The sequence below is a fragment of the Balaenoptera ricei genome, chromosome 7 (assembly GCF_028023285.1).
Source record: "Balaenoptera ricei isolate mBalRic1 chromosome 7, mBalRic1.hap2, whole genome shotgun sequence".
In the NCBI taxonomy this organism is placed as follows: domain Eukaryota; kingdom Metazoa; phylum Chordata; class Mammalia; order Artiodactyla; family Balaenopteridae; genus Balaenoptera; species Balaenoptera ricei.
Window position 1 is genome coordinate 65,809,615 of NC_082645.1, and position 20,730 is coordinate 65,830,344.

Genomic DNA, 20,730 nt, shown 5'->3' on the forward strand with positions numbered 1-20,730 from the left:
AAATCAAAGTTCATCAGAATTAAACTAATGCCCTGAAACACTGTTGCATGAAACCCTAGACATTATCTTCAAGAGCTATCCTACTAAAACTCTGAGTGATGTCCAGAGGACTAAGGTATCCAATGGACATTATCTATAGAGAAGATGTTAAGTTATGAAGATTAAAGGAAAGATTTATAACGTGTTGAGAGCAGGCTGTGAGTTGTAAACTCATAGCCTGTTTCAATGTCTCTTCCACGGCCACTGGCGAAGTAAATGCTAGAGCCACTTGTCTTTATTCCTTTAACTTCCAATAAATGACCAAAGGATCCCACATCTACATGAGGAAAATTACTAGACAATACAGGAAAGGTCTTCTGAAATAAATGGACATTCTACATAAAGGCCACAAATAGAATGATGGAGAGTACTATCTCATAATGTCAAAGTTCAAAGGCACTTTTCAAATGTCTCTTTAAAGAAAATCTGACCTTTCTTTCTTTCTTTCTTTCTTTTTTTATTATCGGAAGTTTGCCAAGAGCAGTATGGGCCTTGGGTCATTTCATTTTGACATGGAAGTTCTCTCAGCATTAAAAATAATGAAATATTTAACTCTGCAGTGACCATGAGGACACATTCAGTAGTTTAAAAAAAACGAAAGAACAATATTAAAACATTAGGATTTCAAAGGAAGGCTTTTCTCCCTCATATATGAGAGAGAGAACCTATATGAGGCCATAACTAGCTAAAGGACTAAGTACAGATAGATATTTTTAAATGTATTTCATGATATTTGACATGAAATTTTTAGGAAAATGGCTGAATACACCACTAGTAACTCTATGTCTAAATCTTTTTTGGGTATAGATTAGCTGACATTAAACATAGATGTGAACATACATTTTCACGAAAACAAAAACCTCTTACAAAAGACCTCGTTTCCCATTTTAAAGTATAATTTACAAACAGTAAAATTTATGCTTTTTAAGTGCATAGTTCTGCAAGTTTTGACAAATGCAGTTGTATAACTGCCACCACAAGCAAGATGGAGAACGGTTCCTTCACCACTCAAAATTCCCCTGTACCCCCTCATAGTAAACCCTTCTCTCTATCTCCATACCCTGGCAACTACTGATCTGCTTTCTGTTCCTATAATTTTGTCTTTTCAAGAATGCTCTATAACTGGAATTAGAAATAGACTCTTTTAAATTTCATACACTTGATAAAAAGTGAAGCAACTAAAGTGCCCATTTTAATGTACTGATTTCTATTTTCTGAACTTAAAGGCAATAATAAGTACATAAAATCAAATTACCCTCAAATATTACATCTTGAAACAGGTATTACCCAAGGAGCCTTTTGAATATACAGATCTTTAGGACTTCACTTGCAACATATTGAATCAAAAGCACTCATGTGGGTCCTGAGAATTTAGTTTTTATTCAGTTCTCCAAGCTTGATTCTGATTGATCCAGCCAGATCGGGAAACAATCCAGCAGACATTCACTATATGAGATTAATTACCAGACTGTAAATTATATGTGGCAATGGGATCAAAATTCAGAGATTGGGAGGGTTTTATGCAGGTGATCTTGTCCTGAGATGTGGCTACCATTTACTGGCTGCAGGGCCTTGAACAAGTCACTTAAACTCACTGAACCTTGGCTTTCTCCTCTGTCACGCATGGGTAATGATGCTTATTCATCAGGTTATCTGGGGGGATTCAATGCATATAAAGCATTTAGAATAGTACCTGGCACACTCAGCATGGAATAAATGGAAGCTGCTTATCTAGCTGGTATTACCATAGCTGGTATTGTCATCATTATCATCATCATGCTTTACTTGTCCTTCTCCATATTTCTGCATTTTGGTCAATTTCACTATTTTTTTAGCCCTTCTTCTAGAGGTGACCAAAGTAAAAAGAATCCATTTTTGTAGTAACCAAACTATTATTCAGGGTAGTGCAAAGCTAACAGAAATTTACTGATTGTCCCCAACCCTTACTTTCACCCTGCTACAGCCTCAAAGATACCAATGGGGACAAAAAGTGAATTACTAGAAACTCTTAGTCTTTTCCCCAAGGGGTATTGGTCAAACACAAGCAAACAAAAGGGAAGAAGACAAACGAGGGACCAGAATAAAGCAAAAAAAAAAAAAGGTTATCTATGCAGTTATGGAATATCTAAAAATCGACTTTATTCATTAGCAGTGTTAGATGTATATACATGTATTTTTATGTATAGTTTTAATTTAAGCCCTGAAATACAGAAGAGTGATGATATTTGGCTGCATTTGCTGATCTAAAGAAAGAAAAACCTTATCCTCAGAAATTATGCAATGCTGCCAACACCACGGATCGAAGATGAGGATTAAAGACAAAACTGAAACTCGTAAGCCCTACCTGTTCTCAGCATCGGCACTGCACTTTGGGGACAGCAATTCAAAGGATTTGGTAAACTTCACCACCTGTCGCACAGAAAGACAATAAATCCAAGTCAGTTAAAGCCTTCTCACAGTTTAAAATATTCCAATAAACATTTTTCATCTTTATAATGACTATTACAATAATTGGAGATTAAAGAGAGATTTTAAGTGGAGAAATCCCGAGGGATAAGAGAAAGTTTTATCCTGCATTTTGTACTTTATTTCTTACATGGCATATATTGCCCAAGTTTTAATACATTTCTAAATATGTATATATTTTTACAATAAGGTGTAAAAATCCTGTGGTGGTCGGGCAAAGGGACATCTCATTTGAAAATAATTTTTTTACTGCCCTTTTAATAACCCAGTCACCATCCATGGAGAACCTGGTAGAGACAAAACATCTTTCAAAAGGTTGCCCTCCATCAACCCCAGGTTCCTGAAATTACCTCCCCTGGCTTATCACTGTCCTCAGTGAATGTTTTTCTGTCACCTGCAAAGGGTAACGAAGAGGAAGACACTTAAGATCATCCCTAGTGTGGACACTTCCTCCCTTACCTGCCCAGTGAAACTGGCACAGTCAGTTCAAGATCCTGATCAAGACCTATTACACTGAAAGGTAATTTATAGGCACAGAAAACGCAAAGGCAGTTTTTCTTATCATTAGCTACTATTGAGTCCTTACTATAAACCAGGCCCTACATCAGAAGCTTCTTTGACTATTTAATTTCCCTATTACAACTCTATGAAGTGGGGATTTCTATCTTCAGTATATAGATGAGGAAACCAACCCATAACTTTTAAGAAACTTACACTGTTTCACACAACTAAATGGGGCCACTGGGATTGCGCAGGTCTGCATGACTCTAGAGTGTCAGTTTTTTCAACAACGCTAAAAATATTGAGTGGGAAAGGCACCATTTCTGGTCCTCTTTTGACAAGATATACCACATGATAGAAAAAGGAGGTCCTATACTGAAAGGAGTCATCTGAATGTCACTGGATGCTTCCAAGGTTGACATTTAGATTTGCCTTAGCCAGATGCAGTCATGCTTCAAAGACCGTTTAAATTAACCACTTATAAGGAATTGATGGGCACTTGAGAAAATGACTTGGGAACTGGGAATAGATTAAATATTAAAACAGCTTTATCAGTGAGGTAATGAACCCATACTAAAAAAAATGCAACATTAAGGAAAAGATAAAAGCCCATCACAAAGATAACTGTGTGTGACTAGCAGGGCAGTGACAATAGCTCAACTAAAAGGAAATACCCTTGACAACTATAGGACATATTTCATTTCATATTCTAATGTGAAATAAGCCTCTACAGAATTACTCATTGTGGCAAATTTTATTTTCCAGAGATGGCCACAGCAATATCTCCTATCCCACATTCTTCTCTACAATATGACCCTGCCACCTTCTTACCAAGTGGTAGGGTCTATGTTTCCTCCCCTTGAATCTAGGTGGGCTTCAGACCACTACAACAAATAGAATATATAGAAGAAAGGCTATGCGCCTTCTGAAGTTGTCATAAAAGGCAATGCAGCTTCTGCCTCATCTGACTGGAATACTTGTGCCTGGTGCCCTGAGCCACCACGTCATAAGTCCAACTACCCTGAGGGCACTATGCTGAAAGGGAGCCAACCATACAGAGGAGTCACATGTAGATGCTCTGGTCAGCAGCTCCAGTCTTTAAGCCCTCCCAGCCCAGGTGCCAGACATAAAAGCAAACAAACCTTCAAATGATTCTAGTTCCCAGCCATTAAGTCACCCCTGATCTCCAACAGTGGTTCCAGATATCCTGGAAAGAGGTAAACCATCCTGGCTATTCCCTCTCCAAATTCCTGATCCACAGCATCAGGTTAAACCAACATGGTTGGTTTAAGCCTCTCAATGTTAGGCTTATTTGTTACACAGCAAAAGTAACTAGAACACTTATCTTAATTGAGAGCTTAAACAGAAACCAGTCACTTAGAACACAGAAATCTTGACCTAGCTGCAATAATCTTGGGGTCTCACAAGGCCAACAAGCCACAAATAGACTCTTTGCTATCACCAAATAATAAATTCCTCAAACCATACCCTAAATAATTCTTAAAGTTAAAACAATAATAGGATAATAAGTAGAAGCATTTCATTTATGCTTGCAGAATGGGAAATTGTTACAGATTTTAAAAGAGAAAGTCATATCTCTACTTTGATCTCTCATCATTTGTGATTTCTTTCCATTATTTTGTTAGATGACAGTACATTCTTCTACTTTTTAATCATGTTTTAGGCTGTTGCTATGAACTGAATGTTTGTGTCCCCCCAAAATTCGTATGTTGAAACCCTAATTCTCAATGTGATGGTATTTGGAGATGGGGCCTTTGAGAGGTTATTAGGTTGTGAGGGTGCAGCCTCATAAGGGGATTAGTACTTTTAAAGGAGACAGAGAGAGCTTGCTTCTTCTTCTCTTCTCTGCTACGTGAGGATACAACGAGAACATGGCCATCTACAAACCAGGAAGGGTGGCCACACCAAACACTGGATCTGCCAGTGTCTTGATCTTCGATTTCCCTTTCCCAGCCTCCAGAACTGGGAGAAATACATGTTTGTTATTTAAGCCACCCAGTCTATGATAATTTGCGATAGCAGCTCAAACTGACTAAGACAACCATATCCTACCATTTTACTGCAAATCTGTATGAGGCATTTTGCATACATTATGACCAATCCTTTATGTACGTATCGATGCTTACAACATCCTGGCAAGGTAGGTATTATTATCCCCATTTTCCTGAAAGAAAATGAAGGCTTAGAGGGGCTAAGTGGTTTCCTGGAAACCATATAACCAAAACGTTACAGAATTGGGATTTGAACCATGTCGGTCTGATTCCACAGCTTCTAATTTCCCCACTACTCACTGCTTTCATAAACATGAGCAAGTAGCATTGAAAGAGAAAATTATTTGGACATGACTCCTTCAGAGCCAGAATACTTAGATAAATTCTGCCTTTATTTATTAATTCTATGAATATTTATTGAGTACCTACTATATACCTGAATCTGAATAAACATAGACTAAAATAACTTGAAGTAAAACACTTGGCTTGATATAAAATAAATCAAGTTACCAATCAACTAATAATTGTTTTTGCATTTGGAAATCAAGAAGGATATAGCTTTTAATTTCCAGACTTGATAGATGAGATTAAACTCTCCAATATTACTAAGAATACTTTATTTGGCTTAATTTTCACTGCTGATTAGAATACTTTACAACTCTGAAAGGACAGATATTAATTTCTGAAAAACTGATATCCACTGGGTGGTAAAAGGGGGAGTAAACCCCTTTGGTGGGGTTTTTGAGGATCACTCTAACACGGCCACAGAGATTACACTCAGAAACGCATGTGAAATTAAAGGGTTTATTATATTCACAGGTCCTAGAGAGGGGGGCACAGTATGCCCAAAGGACCACAGAAAGTCACCCAAAGCTCAAAGTTTGGTCACTGCAGGCAGGTAGACAGCAGAGCAAGGACCCACAGGTAAGTGACTTTATAGAGGGTCATAGGTAGGGTAACTTGTGGCACTCAGGAAGCATTCCCCTTGGGTAATTTGAATGTGACTGGGTCTACATGGAAAGGAGACAAGGGGTAAAATGAGGAAGTCATCATGAGGCTTGTGGCTTGAGTACACATGTTGACGATGGGTACCCAGAAGTGGGCAATAACTAAGTAGAAGTTCAAAACAAGCAGGGCAAGTGCTGTCACTCAGGAAGCCACTGAGGCAACAAAGAACAGCTTGACATTACAAAAATGATTTTTGTCCTAGAGCAATGCAAATGAATTTTACCCAAGCAGAAATGTGAATGGCTTCTGTGCAGTAGAAAAGATAAGCCTATAATTACAATTTTATTGTCCTGGATGATTGTAAGCATTTTTAAACTCTAACCTAGCAATCTTGTGCCTGCATTCGTCTGGTGTCTGTTTTAGAACGGAATACTACCTTGCTGGCTTCTCTCATTAATGCGTTAACTACCTCTTTGATACTTGCTTGTTTTAGATTTGTGCAAGGGTTAGGTTTTTAACTTTTTGAAAACGGTTATTTGACACAACAAATATGTACTGAGTGTCTGTATGTGTCAAGTAGTGCAATAGGCACTGGGGCTACACAGTAAAAGTAAAAGAAAAAAAAAATCCCTGCATGCATGGAGCTTACTTTATGGTAGGGAGCTTAATTTGTCCTGGCTCATCAAAATTAGTGCTCCCTGGAATAAAAAGTGAACTTCTGCTCTCCATACCTTAAGAAATAAACCTGAAAAATATCTAGAGATTAAAAAAGAATAAAGATCTTTTAAGACTTAAAAAAAAAAAACCCTCTGAGGGATAGAAGAAATGGAACAGAAAATCCTGAAATCTTAAAGCTATATAACTTACAGCTCTAGAATCACAAAGAGAATGGATAAGATAAACAAGTACCTTGGTGAAATGTCAGAATGTTTGAACTCTTGAAAAGTAAGAGAGGACTTGTTAAAACTACCAAAAGGAAGAAATTCTTTTTTCTAAAATGTTTGAACTTTTTATTCTAACATAAATCACATGCTGAAAAGAAAAACAGGGTCAAATATTTTGTTTTATTTTATTTTTTGGTTTTAGTTTCTAAATTCCTTTTTAATGAGTAATGGGAAAGTCAAGGATTATGCATCTTTCAACTTTAGCACTCCATATCATGGAAAGTACTAGTTGTGTTCCCCAGTAAACCAGCCCATGGTGTCCTGATCAAAGTCAGATACTAGATTCATGAACCACAGTGTTGACCTTGTGTGTAGGAAGAAGTAAGCTTACCCAAAGAAAGGTCTGGCCTTTGCCCTTGTCTCCTGGGAGGTAACCTCTAAGCCCTTGGAATCTCCAGCCTGGATAAAAATGTCTTTGTTTACCTGGGTGCCTTGGGCCAGTCAGATAGTAACAATGTAACTTAGAGTGGTGGCTTTGAGCCACACCAACAATGTGATTTAGGGTGGAGCCTTTGGGTCACATGCTATCAGTTGACCTCTGGAGGGCAGGGAGACTGAGGGCAGCTATGAGGGTGGCCAAATAGGTTTTAGTGATCAAGCCCCAACAAAGACCCTGGATGCCAAGGCTCAGGTGACCTTCCCTGGCTGGCAATACTTCATGCATATTGAATACTTCATGCACACACAGTGATGTGTGCATCACTGCTGGGAGAAGTTAATGCTTTCCATGACTCCATGGAGAGAGGACAACGGGAAGCACCACTTTTGGAACATTCCTGGACTGATCTCTCCCTTGGCTGACTTTAATTTGTATCTCTTCCCATAATAAACCATGACCATGTATATAACCACTTTCAGTGAATTCTGTGAACCCTTCTAGCAAAATATTGAGTTTCAGAGTGGTCTTGGGAACTCTTGAACTTGTACTTGGTATCAGCAGTGAGGACAGTATTATAGACTATGTTCCCTAATTTCATACCTTGTATAATTCTTAGGTTCCCGTGTCTTTAGAAGAAAAATGAGGACAATACTAATGTTGCCTTGTCTTTGGCTACATACTGATCATCCAATGTGTATTAAGTACTGGACAGCATAGAGAGATAGAAAAGAAATTGTAAATAAGGTGTCCAACCTTTAAAAAATTAATATTTTAGAGAAGAAAAATTTTTTAACTTAAGGGTCAGAAAAACTTTATTAATCTGTTGATGTGTTCCTTTTACTAAACCAAAAGAATTATAAAGACTATTCATTTTTTTCTTTTACCTTGGCTGTTGAGAAGCTCAGAGAAAAGCCTTAGGTTCAAAGTTGTATCATTTTTTGCAGCACAATTTGGTTTTGAGTATGTTGATTTGATTTCGTTTTACTTACAACATCTACTTTCTCTTTCTTCCTTTTAATTTGAAAATTTGCCTTTCATTCTGCTATGTGTCTGGAATACAATAAGCACTCAGAAAATATTTGTTCACTATGAATTTTTGTATTTTTGCTGAAGGGTGCCTTAAATGCTTCTGGCAATTAATTGAGTAAAAGTGTAAACAAAAAGGGGATGAAGTACTTACATACTTGAAAAATGTATGAAGTATATAAAAATACTTTTACACATGAAATCACATAAATTTGCTTATGTACAACTAATTACAGTTGAACAAAGCTATTATGGGCCATTAATTTGTGTAAAAGAGTATTTTTCAGAGGCATGGGAAAGGAATCTGGAATGGTGGGTAAGAGAAATACAACATTTAAGGGTCTACAGCTGATAGCAAACAATGTAAGAATAAAAGAGAAGCAAGCTTGAGTCCCATCAAGAGACTGACAAAATATAAGCAGAGCAATGAAACTGTGAAGACAAACACACTGCTGACTGTAAGCCAGATAAGATCAACGAAGTGGCAAAACACTAGCCTTGGCTCCATAAGGTGCATAAAGTTAGTCTGGTTCCAAGCCATCAGACTATGAAGGGATTCAAAAACATTCTAGAATAAATCTAAGATTGTCACAGAAATCCTAGTCTAAATCATATATTCAAGAACACAAGGTTGCTGGTTGAATACCCCTACAGATTCTCTGAATTTAGGGCAATCTGAGATTAGGCTCACAAGCAAATTAACCCTCAAAGTCACCAGAATATTGAGCCCTTAAGGCGACATACACATGGGCCTTGGTCCTCGAGGACAGCAAGGAACAGCAAAGAAGTATTACAGTTCTGGAGATGTAAACTATCTGCTTGCCTCCCATTCCTTCAGAGTGGGGTTGGGCAAAAAAACTCTGTAGGCCAAATTTGTCCCACCATCTGTTTTTATAAATAAAGTTTTATTTTAACAGAGCCCACTCATTCATTTAAATATTACCTATGGCTGCTTTTCACTATGACAGTAGAGTTGAGTAGTTGTAATAGAGACCCTATGGGCCACAAAGCCTAAAATATTTACTAGCTGGCCCTTTGCAGAAAACATTTGCTAACTTCTGGTCCAGAGAGATCTCTGAACCAAGTCAACTAGCTATTTTCTGCTAAACCGTTAATGGCTAATGATAGATTAAAGTATTCGTGTTCCCATGTAATTTATCTATAGTTCAGAAAGGAGATTCCTGGAGTCAAAATCTTCTCATCTAAAACAACACTGTAATGACAGAAATTTTAGGCACCAGGGCGAGTGATGGGGGTATATCTGAGGACATGCATATGTCCCACTTGTCATGGGACCATCCCAGTCTAATAAAGCCTGTTGTCATGCAATAATTATTAAAAGTACCTCCTTGCACTCTCAAAAATATCTTTGTTTGAAAAGCAAAACTCTAGGCAGCCATGCCTCAAACAATTTATATTTTTAAAAGGAATTTATTAAAAATATAATGCATCCAGTGGAAAATTATTTATAGTCAGACACCTGGGTTAAAAAATGAAACAGCTAAAATTTTTTGATGCAATTTAATGGATATATAGTGTCACTGAGGAGATTATGACCAATAAAAAATAGATGAAAGCACAAATAAATGAGAATAAAGTTCATGTTTTATTCTTGACTTGGACAAATTGAATGGTTCTTAGTTTCATTAATTTTTAAAAATTTATTCTCTAATTCCAATTCTGATTTTTATTATAGATGCACTAAATGAACATAGATTAAATAAATAAATACACACACATACACTAAGTAAAAAGAGAATCTTATACGAGAAATATCAGAAGTGGTTTATAGGTCAATGAAACTGAACAAATGGTTCCAAGCTCCTCTAGCTGTTGATCAGCCCTGGGCATTACACCCTGGGAAAGGCGGTACACACGCCACAGGGAAGTAAACAAAACATCCCCAAGCATCTCTGACTGTTCTTCGGAAACGCTCCATGGGCAGAAGTCTTTTTGATTTGGATATTTATCAAGCACTAGTTGGTCTGGTTGCTCTCTGTTTTTTTAATTTAAAAACAACTTAAAAAACAAAAACTATGCTCAAATAGATATTCCTGCTACCAAGAAGAAAATAGGAATGATCTAATAAGTAATCACCATTTTTTGGGTTTGAGTTTTCTTAATTCCTATTTTTCCATAAGAGGACTAATATATAGGGCAAAAGAATGAATTAAATGGCCATTCACTGCCATCCTTCTTGATTAATTCCTCTCTTACACCAACGAGTAATTTACTCTAGTCATTTATTCACTCAATCAACATTTTCCAAATACTTAGGGTACCAGGCACTGTGACAGGGTCTGGAAATAACAAGAGGCATAAATCACGTCCTCTCCTTGTACTCACAACACAGTATGGAGGGAGAAACTGTTCACAAAGGTATAATCTCACCACAACATATGGTCAAAATTCTACAAGCACACAGAGGAGAGTGCTGAAGAAGTTTTCAGGTGAACTCTGTCCTAAAGGGGGAGCAGGCATGCTCTAGGCTGAAAAGTGGGGAAAGTTTTCCAGGTTGAGGGACTAAATCAGTCAAGGTTTTGCCAGAAAACAGAGAGAACACTCAAAATGGTTTAACTGAAAGTAATTCAACAAAGGGACTAGGTACAGAAGCATGGGCAAGATTAAGAGAAACCAATAAGGAATGGTGAGGTACCCAGGGAGTAGACATTTGGAAAGTCATTAACACCCCTAGGTCTGAGGGGACACAGGAGAGAGTGAGGGAGAGAAGGAGAGATGGAGGAAGGGAGCGAATAATGTTATTGGTGCCCCGGAGGAGCTGGGGCTGTGGAGAGGGGCCTTGGAAGAATTCAGCCACCTCTACAACTGACAGAGAAAGAACGAGGGGAATAACTACTCCCAGTAGCTCTCTCCTTCAGCTCTTAAATCTTCTGCTGCTTCCTCCCGTTTGTCAAACGCAACTGAAAGCCAAAGAACAAGAAAGCCCAAGTGGCGCAGTACATAGAAATCAGCCTTCAAAGGCACTTAGCTAAAGAAAGAAAAACCAACATGAGATGGGGGAATTGGGATTTGTAAAGAATAGTCAGTACAGAGGTGACAATGTTGAACTTTACCTAAGCCCTGCTCCCAAAAAAATGGTATAATGATGAAGAAATACCCCTACTGCTTTGTCTTCCAGATCTGGCTAACCTCAAAGAACCACCCTGCCCTAGAACATTCCAAACTAACACCTTTGTCCTCATGACTCCTCTGGGATGCACAAATGATGCAGTTAACTCCTTTGTCTACATGCTTGTGTAGGACCCCAGGCATCCTTTCTTTTCTTTGAGATGTTCCTCATAAATGAATGTTCTTCCTATTGCGATAGCCTATTGCAATAGACAGGCAGATGCATGTTTTAGAAAGATAACTAGAAGTAGTATTAAGAACTGACGAAAAGGAAGAGTGCCCTGTCTGCAAGTGAAGAAATGAGTGAAGAGGAAAATTTCCAAGCGAGAGACTAGTAAAGTCAGAGTAAAGAAAGTGGTAGAATGGGTGGGACGGAGGGGCTAGAAATGATGCTTCAGCATAGAGGCAACAGACCTTAGCAACAATTGAATGTAAATGGTAAGAAACACTCAGAGATTACTCTGTGGTTTTTAGCTTGAGTTACCCATTAACTGACATAGGAAACCTCAGAAGTGACAGGATGCGGTGGAGATGGACAGTGGGGACTAAAGTTCAGAAGTAGGAGACACATACACATACACACACACACACACACACACACACACACACACACATATATATTCACATACCTATATACATATATTTAACATATATAAATGATTAATGATGTGAGTTAATATATTGACATATAATTACTAATAAAGTGAGTCAATATATGCAAATACATAATATGATATATTAATGATTAATGATGTGAGTATATACATATGTATATACATACATATAACAATGTTTGGGTAATTCTTGGAATTCTTTTAGATACCTTCTATTCTGCACTCTGGAAAAAGCACTTGGAATAAAAATCAAATAGAATTTAAGTTGGTTTCCTTACAGGGAGAAGGAAAATTAAAGAAAGTAGGATGGGGAAATGGAAGAGAAAGTGAAGTAGAAAGGAAAGCCTGAAGCAATTTTTACCATCCACTTAGGATAGTGGCTGTTTCAGAACAATCAGATGACAATTACTATCTCCATCTCTTCCTCTCAAGTGTTGGGTTCAGAAAGATCATCTAGTTTAATGGCTAAATTGTATGTGTATTCACATAAGAACCAGGAAGTTAAGGAACACATTAGAAAACAAGTGGAGCTTGTGCTTCATGGTTTAGAAAATAAACTCCGGAAACCAGTCTCATATTGATAAGCTCAGCTATAAAGTACTTCATGGAGTTCTGAACAACAAATAGCTGCCAGCCATCAGGATAATCCATGAAAGAAGAACACATGTAAACACCAGGGCTGAGACAGCGCCTCAGGACAGAAGATTAAAATGTCTTCATTCACGCTTTCCTCGACTAAGTGCAAAAAGAAATAGAGATAATAGTAAGTATATGAGCTAGAAAAGAGCTAAGAGAAGTGATAGGAATTGCTTAGACAGGTTCATGGAATGGAATAACATTAAGCAAGGAATATTCAGTTCAAAGGACTAAGTAGTTCCTAATGTTGACAGCAGCTAGCTATGGAACAATCTTTTTATTTTTTCAGTCTAGTGGAAAATACCACTGACAAAGTCACTTAAAATTGATTGACTGACAGAAAGAGAAAAACAAATACCGTAGGCTAACACATATATATGGAATCTAAAAAAAAAAAAAAAATGTTCTGATGAACCTAGGGGCAGGACAGGAAGAAAGACGCAGACATAGAGAGAGAATGGACTTGAGGACACGGGGAGGGGGAAGGGTAAGCTGAGACAAAGTGAGAGAGTAGCATTGACATATATACACTACCAAATGTAAAATAGATAGCTAGTGGGAAGCAGCTGCATAGCACAGGGAGATCAGCTCAGTGCTTTGTGACCACCTAGAGGGGTGGGATAGGGAGGGTGGGAGGGAGATGCAAGAGGGAGGGGATATGCGGATATATGTATACATATAGCTGATTCACTTTGTTATACAGCAGAAACTAACACAACATTGTAAAGCAATTATACTCCAATAAAGGTGTTAAAAAAATGGACTGAAACACTAAAGAAAAGCAAAAGAGGGTAAAACATTAATTTTGGCAGGAGAGAGGGCTAGAAAGGCATTCCTCATTTCTATTTTTGGCATCCACGGAGTAAACTGATCAGTTTACACCTGACTGCCCAGTTTAAAGACCATGAATGCAGTCTTAACACTGAGTTAAAATCTTGATGAATCAAAGCTTCTACAACTAGATTTAAATGTTTTTTTCTCCCTCTTTCCCTCAAATGTAGAGAGGCCATGAAATACCATACATCTGCAATAACCAGCTTTTAAAAATATACAAATCATACACACACAAAAACCAGAAGGTTTTGTTTCCAGGAATGATTCTAATAAAATAGAGAAACGCAAAAGCTATTTTCAGAGGAAGGAAACTGAGCAGATTTTTTTTCCTGAAATGATACTTTTTTTCTGATTGTAAAAAGTAGTGTATGGAATGCCAATAAAGATGGTGCTATAAGTTCATGCTTTGATTCTTCTGTTCTCTTCCAAAAACAGAACAAAGATCGATAAACTACAGATAGAAAAAACCAGAAAGACATATAGAGGTTTAAAGGCAGAGAAAAGATAAGGGGAGGGGAGCAGAGGGGAGAGAAAAAATAAGATCTCTAAAAGCATGAGCCTGAATACTTAGACCTACTGTGCTCCAAGTCCAGAAACAGGCAAGGAGCAATGGTTGGGATTTCACCTTCTACTGGCGTTTGGGAACTAAAAGCATTCCCTTGAGACAGGTGGCCTAGCTTCACCCCCAGAAACTGAACCAAGCTGCTTCTGATATAGTGTAATACTACCACACAGCCGGAGACCCAAGCCACCAATATAAGACCTGGTTCCTGACTAGGGGCCAAGGAGTTGTGCAAACTATTAGGCAGGGAGGGAAAAGTACAAGAGAGAATGAAAAAAACAATGGCACAAACAAATAAAACACCCTCCCACTAAAATGAGCTCCAATCCCAAATTCAAAAACACATAAACAATTAGGATTAATACAGACAACTAAATCAACAACCTACAGAATTGGACAAGAAGATAGTGATAAATCAGCTACGCTGAAGATTTGAACACACGTCTATCAGAGAATGATAGATAAAGAAGAAAAAAAAATTGAGAATATAAATGATTTGAAGATCTTGGTCTTGACCATGGGTCTGGAGGGAAAGTCAGCTAGGAAAAAACCCTTTTGGAAAAAAAAGGCTTTCCTCCCTGAGAAAGAGAAGGATATGTAAAAAGACGTTTCCCTTCTTCTACGGGGACACAGTTATAGGATGACATGCTGTCTGGAGCTGTGCCAGGCTCTTGGACCATGAGGGTGAAAGCCAGCTGGTGAAGGCCAACCACTGAGACCCGCACAGGAAAATGGACAGAGCCTGGATCATTGATTACATCATCTGCTGCTGCACCATCCCCAGAACCACCTCCTGCAGCCTTCCTGTCATGTTAAGATACAAATGTTCTTATTGTTTAAGCCATTTTCCCCTGTAGATTCTGTTACTTGCAGAAATCCCGCAAATCAATCTATCAATTAAAGCAATTTCAATCAAAATCTACACAGAGTTTTTCATGGAACTTGATAAGCTGCTCTTAAAATTTATATGGAAGGGCAACAGGTTAAGAATAGGCAAGCCGGGCTTCCCTGGTGGCGCAGTGGTTGAGAATCTGCCTGCCAATGCAGGGGACACGGGTTCGAGCCCTGGGCTGGGAAGATCCCACATGCCGCGGAGCAACTAGGCCCGTGAGCCACAGCTGCTGAGCCTGCGCGTCTGGAGCCCGTGCTCCACAAGAGAGGCCACGACAGTGAAAGGCCCGCGCACCGCAATGAAGAGTGGCCCCCACTTGCCACAACTAGAGAAAGCCCTCGCACAGAAACGAAGACCCAACACAGCTAAAAATAAATAAATAAATAAATAAATAAAAGAATAGGCAAGCCAATTTTAAAGAAGAAAAACATTGAGGACTTGTCCTATCAAGTATCAAAGAGGATTATAAAATTATAGAAATTGAGAAAGTGTAATACTGGTGCAGAAATAGACAAATAGAGCAATGGGACAAAATAGTGAGCTCAGAAACAGACCCAGGTATATATGGAGACTTGATATAATTCAGAAAGTGGGAGGGGGGGATAGTTCTGAGACAATTGGTTACACATATACAGCTTTACACTATACACAAAATAAAGTCTAGATGGATATAAAAGCCCGTAAAAACCAGATGGATTAAAGAAAAGAGAATGTCATTGTAACATGGAGGTAGATAAAGAATTTTTAAAAACAAAAACTGTAAGTCACAAATCAAAAAGGAAGATTGATAAATTTGACACATTAAAATTAAAATAGTCCATGCAACCAAGATACCTGTTGAAAGAGGCATAGTGCTGAGTGGAAAGTCTTGGCTGCGTACACCAAGACCGCAAGGCCCTGCTCTCTGTCTGGTTCATTTCTCAGGATTGTGTTCGCAGGGAACATTTGAGAAATGAGGTATCATCTCTCCCCAGACAAACAGCAGGCTAGACACCACTCAGTGTAAAAGGGATCTAGTCTCCAAGCACAGTGTTCCTCTGTAAGCAGATGCCTACTGTTTTTTTGCCTTAGCTCTATATTCAATACTCAGTACTACTCTTATTTATCGTGTTTTCTCCATTGCTTGCTTGGCTTGATTTCAACCTCTCATATTTTTCAGGAAGGGCTTCTTGGAACTATGTTTCCTGCACTCTCCTTTGCATATTTAAAATGTCTATCTGCAACTTACATAATTGAATATGAATTTTGCTGGATTTTAAATTGTAGAGTCATATTTTCTTTCCCTGAGGACTTGGTAGCTATCACTATGTTGTCTCCTTGAACTGGAGAGTGCTACCAGGAAGACTAACACCAGAATGAATTTTCTTCCAATAGGTGACTCGATTTTGTCTAGATGCCCAAAGAATTTTTTAATTATCTTTGAAGTTCATTAGCACTGAATGTGTTTCAGTACTAAGCAGTGAGCATCAACTTTTCCTGAAATGATATGTTCTTTCAGTCTGTAAATTCAAGTTTGCCTTCATTTCAATAAAATGTGCTATTGTTATAATTTGACTTTGTTTCCTGTTTCATGTGTCATGTTCTCTTCAGAGATACCAATTATCCTTATTTTGGGCTTCCTTTATTTTGACTCCATTTTAATCATTCTATCTTGTCTTTTTATTCTGTATTATTTTCCATTTCATTTCCAATTTTATCCTCCATGCCCCTGAAAGTATTTTAGAAGTTCTTCTCTTCTTTTTTGATGTTTTTAACATAATATTCAGTTCTGTATGGTTATATATTTTTCTTCTATTTCTTTCTAAGCTCTGCCAACTCAGTTTTCTTATCTATTAATATTTACTGCTTATCATTTATTCCTTGAGTCTTGTATCTCTTCTTTGAAGACTTTTTTCCCCCCTGAGAGATCACACTATCTTTAATTTCATTTCATGGAAAACTGTTAGCAATTTTTCTGGGGTGTGTTCTTCATCTGGTTTTTGTTTTCACATTCCTTTCCTTCTTTTTTCTTGTGGTATCTTTGCATAAGCCCCATGCTGGTGACTTTTTGTTCTATGCTTATCTTTAAGTGAATAATGGAGGAGGGGTGACTTCAGGGGAGTGGATTAGGCTGACTGCATTTGAATTTTGGTCTATGTCTTTGAGTACTTTCTCACCACCACTCTCCTCTGGCAGCAATTTCAGCCCCTGCCTAGCAGAAGCCTCCCTTGCTTACTGTGAAGTCCCATATGACATAGATATTTTTGTGTGATGAAATTCTCTTCAGCTGACCAATATTAGCAGCTGCAGGGTGACTTGCCACTCACACCGTCAATTATCCTGACACACTGACAGCCTTGTTTCCAAGATGGCTTGTCTGAAAGTTTTCTTGTTCCACCCCACCTCTCCTGCCACTCTATGGCAGCAAGGAGGGCTCAAGAAACATCCCTGAGCCTGGCCAGGCACTCGCCCTTACTGCTCCAAGCAGGTATGTGCGACTTGTTCTGATGAACACTGTACTGTGCCCAAGATAGCTGGATGCAAGCAACCACGCTCAGCTTTCTACTTCACCCCACCCAATTTTCACTGCATTGGGCAGCTCTCCCCCCATTATGTGCGGCATGGGTGGGGTGATGATTGGAAGCATAGGGTTATGAATGCTTCTTCTTTTGTGGATTATGGAGTTTTACTTCCTGTCCTTTTTGTTTGTTTGTTTTCAGGTTGGTCCTTAAGTGGTAAAAGGTAATATAAATCCATTTAGCAGATCCTCTCTCCTGACACCTGACTTTCAAGTTCACTCTCTTACTGGAAGATCCAGTACCTGCCCTTTTTTCCCACGAGGTGATAAATTCCTGACTCTGCCTAAGAGAGAAGATACAAGGAAACATAACTCAAAGGGAGAAAATTTAAATTCCATCAATTTAATAGTTGTGAAAATATGATCTCATTTATGTACCCATATTTTGATAAAAATCACTTCCTTTTATATTTGTTTTTTCTCCTTTATTATTTGATTAAAAATATATCAAGGATATTGTTCCTATAAATATAGATCTACATCATTATTTTAAAGGACATATAGAATTTCATTATATAAAACTTTGTTGATATTTGAGTTATAGTTTCACTACTGTAAATACTGCAATAAACATTCTTATATACTGATTTTACTCTCTTCTCCATCTCTTTCGTTATGCTAAATTTTAAGAGGAAGAATTGCTGCGTGCAAAGGCTAGACCCTTTTAAAATTGAAGTATTATTCACCAAACTTATATCCATAAAGGTTACCCCAATTTAAATTCTCATCATCAGTAATGATAATGTCCATTTTCTCATAATCACACTCATACTCGCTGTTATAATACTTTTAAATCTTTACCAGTCTGATGGCTGCAAAATCATAGAAGTGTTTTAATGTGCTTATATTCTCTAAGGAATTGCATGAATATTTTAGAAAGCCTTTACCCACAGAATGACTATAAAACAATATTCACCAGTATTTTTACATTCTTTTTTTTAAACATTAAGTCTTTGATCCATCTGAAATTTATATGGACTTACAGAAATAAAGCAAAAAGGGGGGCAGCTCATCTTTCAATGTCATAAGAGAGTAAAGGCCACACAAGAATTATCTAGGGCAGAGAACTGAAAACTACTGCCTGCAGCCAAATATAGCTCACCACCTACTTTTTTTTTTTAATATTTATTTATTTATTTATTTGGCTGCGCCAGGTCTTAGTTGTCACACATGGGATCTCTGTTGCCACATGCGATCTTTGTTGCGGCACGCGGGATCTTTTAGTTGCGGCATGCACGTGGGATCTAGTTCCCTGACCAGGGATCGAACCCAGGCCCCCTGCATTGGGAGTGCAGAGCCTTAACCACTGGACCACCCGGGAAGTCCCCCACCACCTATTTTTATAAATAATGTTTTATTGGAACATAGCCATACTAAGACTGCTTTCATGCTACCATGAGTAGCTACGACAGAGATCGTGTGACTTGCAAAGCCTAAAAAATATACTATCTGAAAACTTACAGAAAATAATTTGCCAGCCTCGATCTAAGAAATGTACTAAGTCCCATTCTTGGTTATTACTTATTAAAGACTCCAGACTTAATAAAGTTACATGTTAATTTGTAGCTTTTTCTCTGATTAAAATTTCTATCCTACGGAAAAGATAACCTTAGAGATTACAGTTTATGGACTTGTTTTGTTTCTAAAAAGTTTTGTCTCTGAGAAATTTTATCCTAACATTGCCTATAAATACCTAACTTCTCAAATGTTCTTTGGACTGGTTTTAACGTCTTATTTGTTCCCTCATAAATTAATGAATTAAAAATAATCTTTGATGTGTATTTATTACATATTTACATGAAAGTCACAATTTTGCCTTATAGAAATTATATTTTAACAAGTATGAGGTAAGAATCCAGCTTTTTGAATTTGTTTTTTCCTAAGTTGCCAGCTATTTGTTTCCAAAACATTTGTAGGACAATCCATCAATCTTCCCACCAATCTAATTTCAAATGCTTGCCTTGTCATATTTGTGTACTGAATATAAGATGATTGACTAGAGAATACAATTTGTATACTGATTATAAATTTCAAAGGCCACAGACATAGCTGTACAAAAAGTCACTTATGTTATTTTCCTGTAGCAACTGAATCTCTTCTTGAGCCCTAGTTCTGCTTGCTGACAGAAGACAAAAGAGACAATCCAATTAACTCAGCCACTTCAGATTTTCTCAGTCGTTTCAGAATTCAGTTCATTTAATACTGAAATTTTCACCAGGGTGACATGCAACTTTCTGGCTTCTTTGGAGCAAAGTAGCTGATCTGTAGTCGCCCTCTCACCCAGGCTGGCCTCTAAGAGGCAAGACAGCCTCACTGATCTTCAGCCTAGTCATCCCTAACAGTGAATGTGCTTAAATATCTACACCTATAGCTCCCCAGGCCCAGGTCACATCTTCTGTGCCTCCCTCATCCTGACAGTTAGGCTTTTCTTCAGGTCCCAGCCCTCCCTCTGTTACCTTCTATCAGGAAATGGGAAAACTGTATTTGCCCCTCATGCTTTTGTGGGGCTCTGGCTGTCCCGTGGCTCCTCCCATATTGCCACCTCCAGTCTTCTTCCCTGTCACGGGGTCTGGGGGGACTTTCAATCCCCACCCCACCCCTACCTCCACTATGAGTGGCCTTGAGGCTAGGCAGGGCTAGGAGAGCTGGGAAACCGCATTTCCTCTTCTCTCTAAATCTCCCACTTTAGTCCGGGCAACTCACGAATGGGACAGTCTAGGGCTTCATCTATTCTCTTTCCAATCTACTGTTTTGGGTACAACGTTAGGCTCTGGTTCCTTCAAGTCTCTAAGAAAGCCTGGTTCTTGCCAATGAAAAAGTCTTGGTTTTTGAGAATAATAACTCTGTCATAACTTTTTTTTTTTTTTAATTAATTTATTTATTTATTTTTGGGTGTGTTGGGTCTTCATTTCTGTGCGAGGGCTTTCTCCAGTTCCAGCGAGCGGGGTCCACTATCGCGGTGCGCGGGCCTCTCACTGTCGCGGCCTCTCTTGTTGCGGAGCACGGGCTCCAGACGCGCAGGCTCAGTAGTTGTGGCTCACGGGCCTAGCCGCTCTGCGGCATGTGGGATCTTCCCAGACCAGGGCTCGAACCCGTGTCCCCTGCATTGGCAGGCAGACTCTCAACCACTGCGCCACCAGGGAAGCCCTGTCATAACTCTTTAAAGCCCAGTTTGGCACTCACAAACCCAG

General features: G+C 38.4%; 1 protein-coding gene across 1 annotated transcript in view; it reads right to left on the reverse strand.

Annotated features, from left to right (window-relative positions):
- PDE11A (phosphodiesterase 11A) overlaps window positions 1–20,730 on the reverse strand; it is a 423,612-nt gene that overhangs the window by 234,173 nt on the left and 168,709 nt on the right. Inside the window, exon 5 of the mRNA XM_059927271.1 lies at window positions 2,384–2,448. Within this exon, the coding sequence (XP_059783254.1) occupies window positions 2,384–2,448 (65 nt within the window). The remainder of the gene's footprint in view (window positions 1–2,383; window positions 2,449–20,730) is intronic.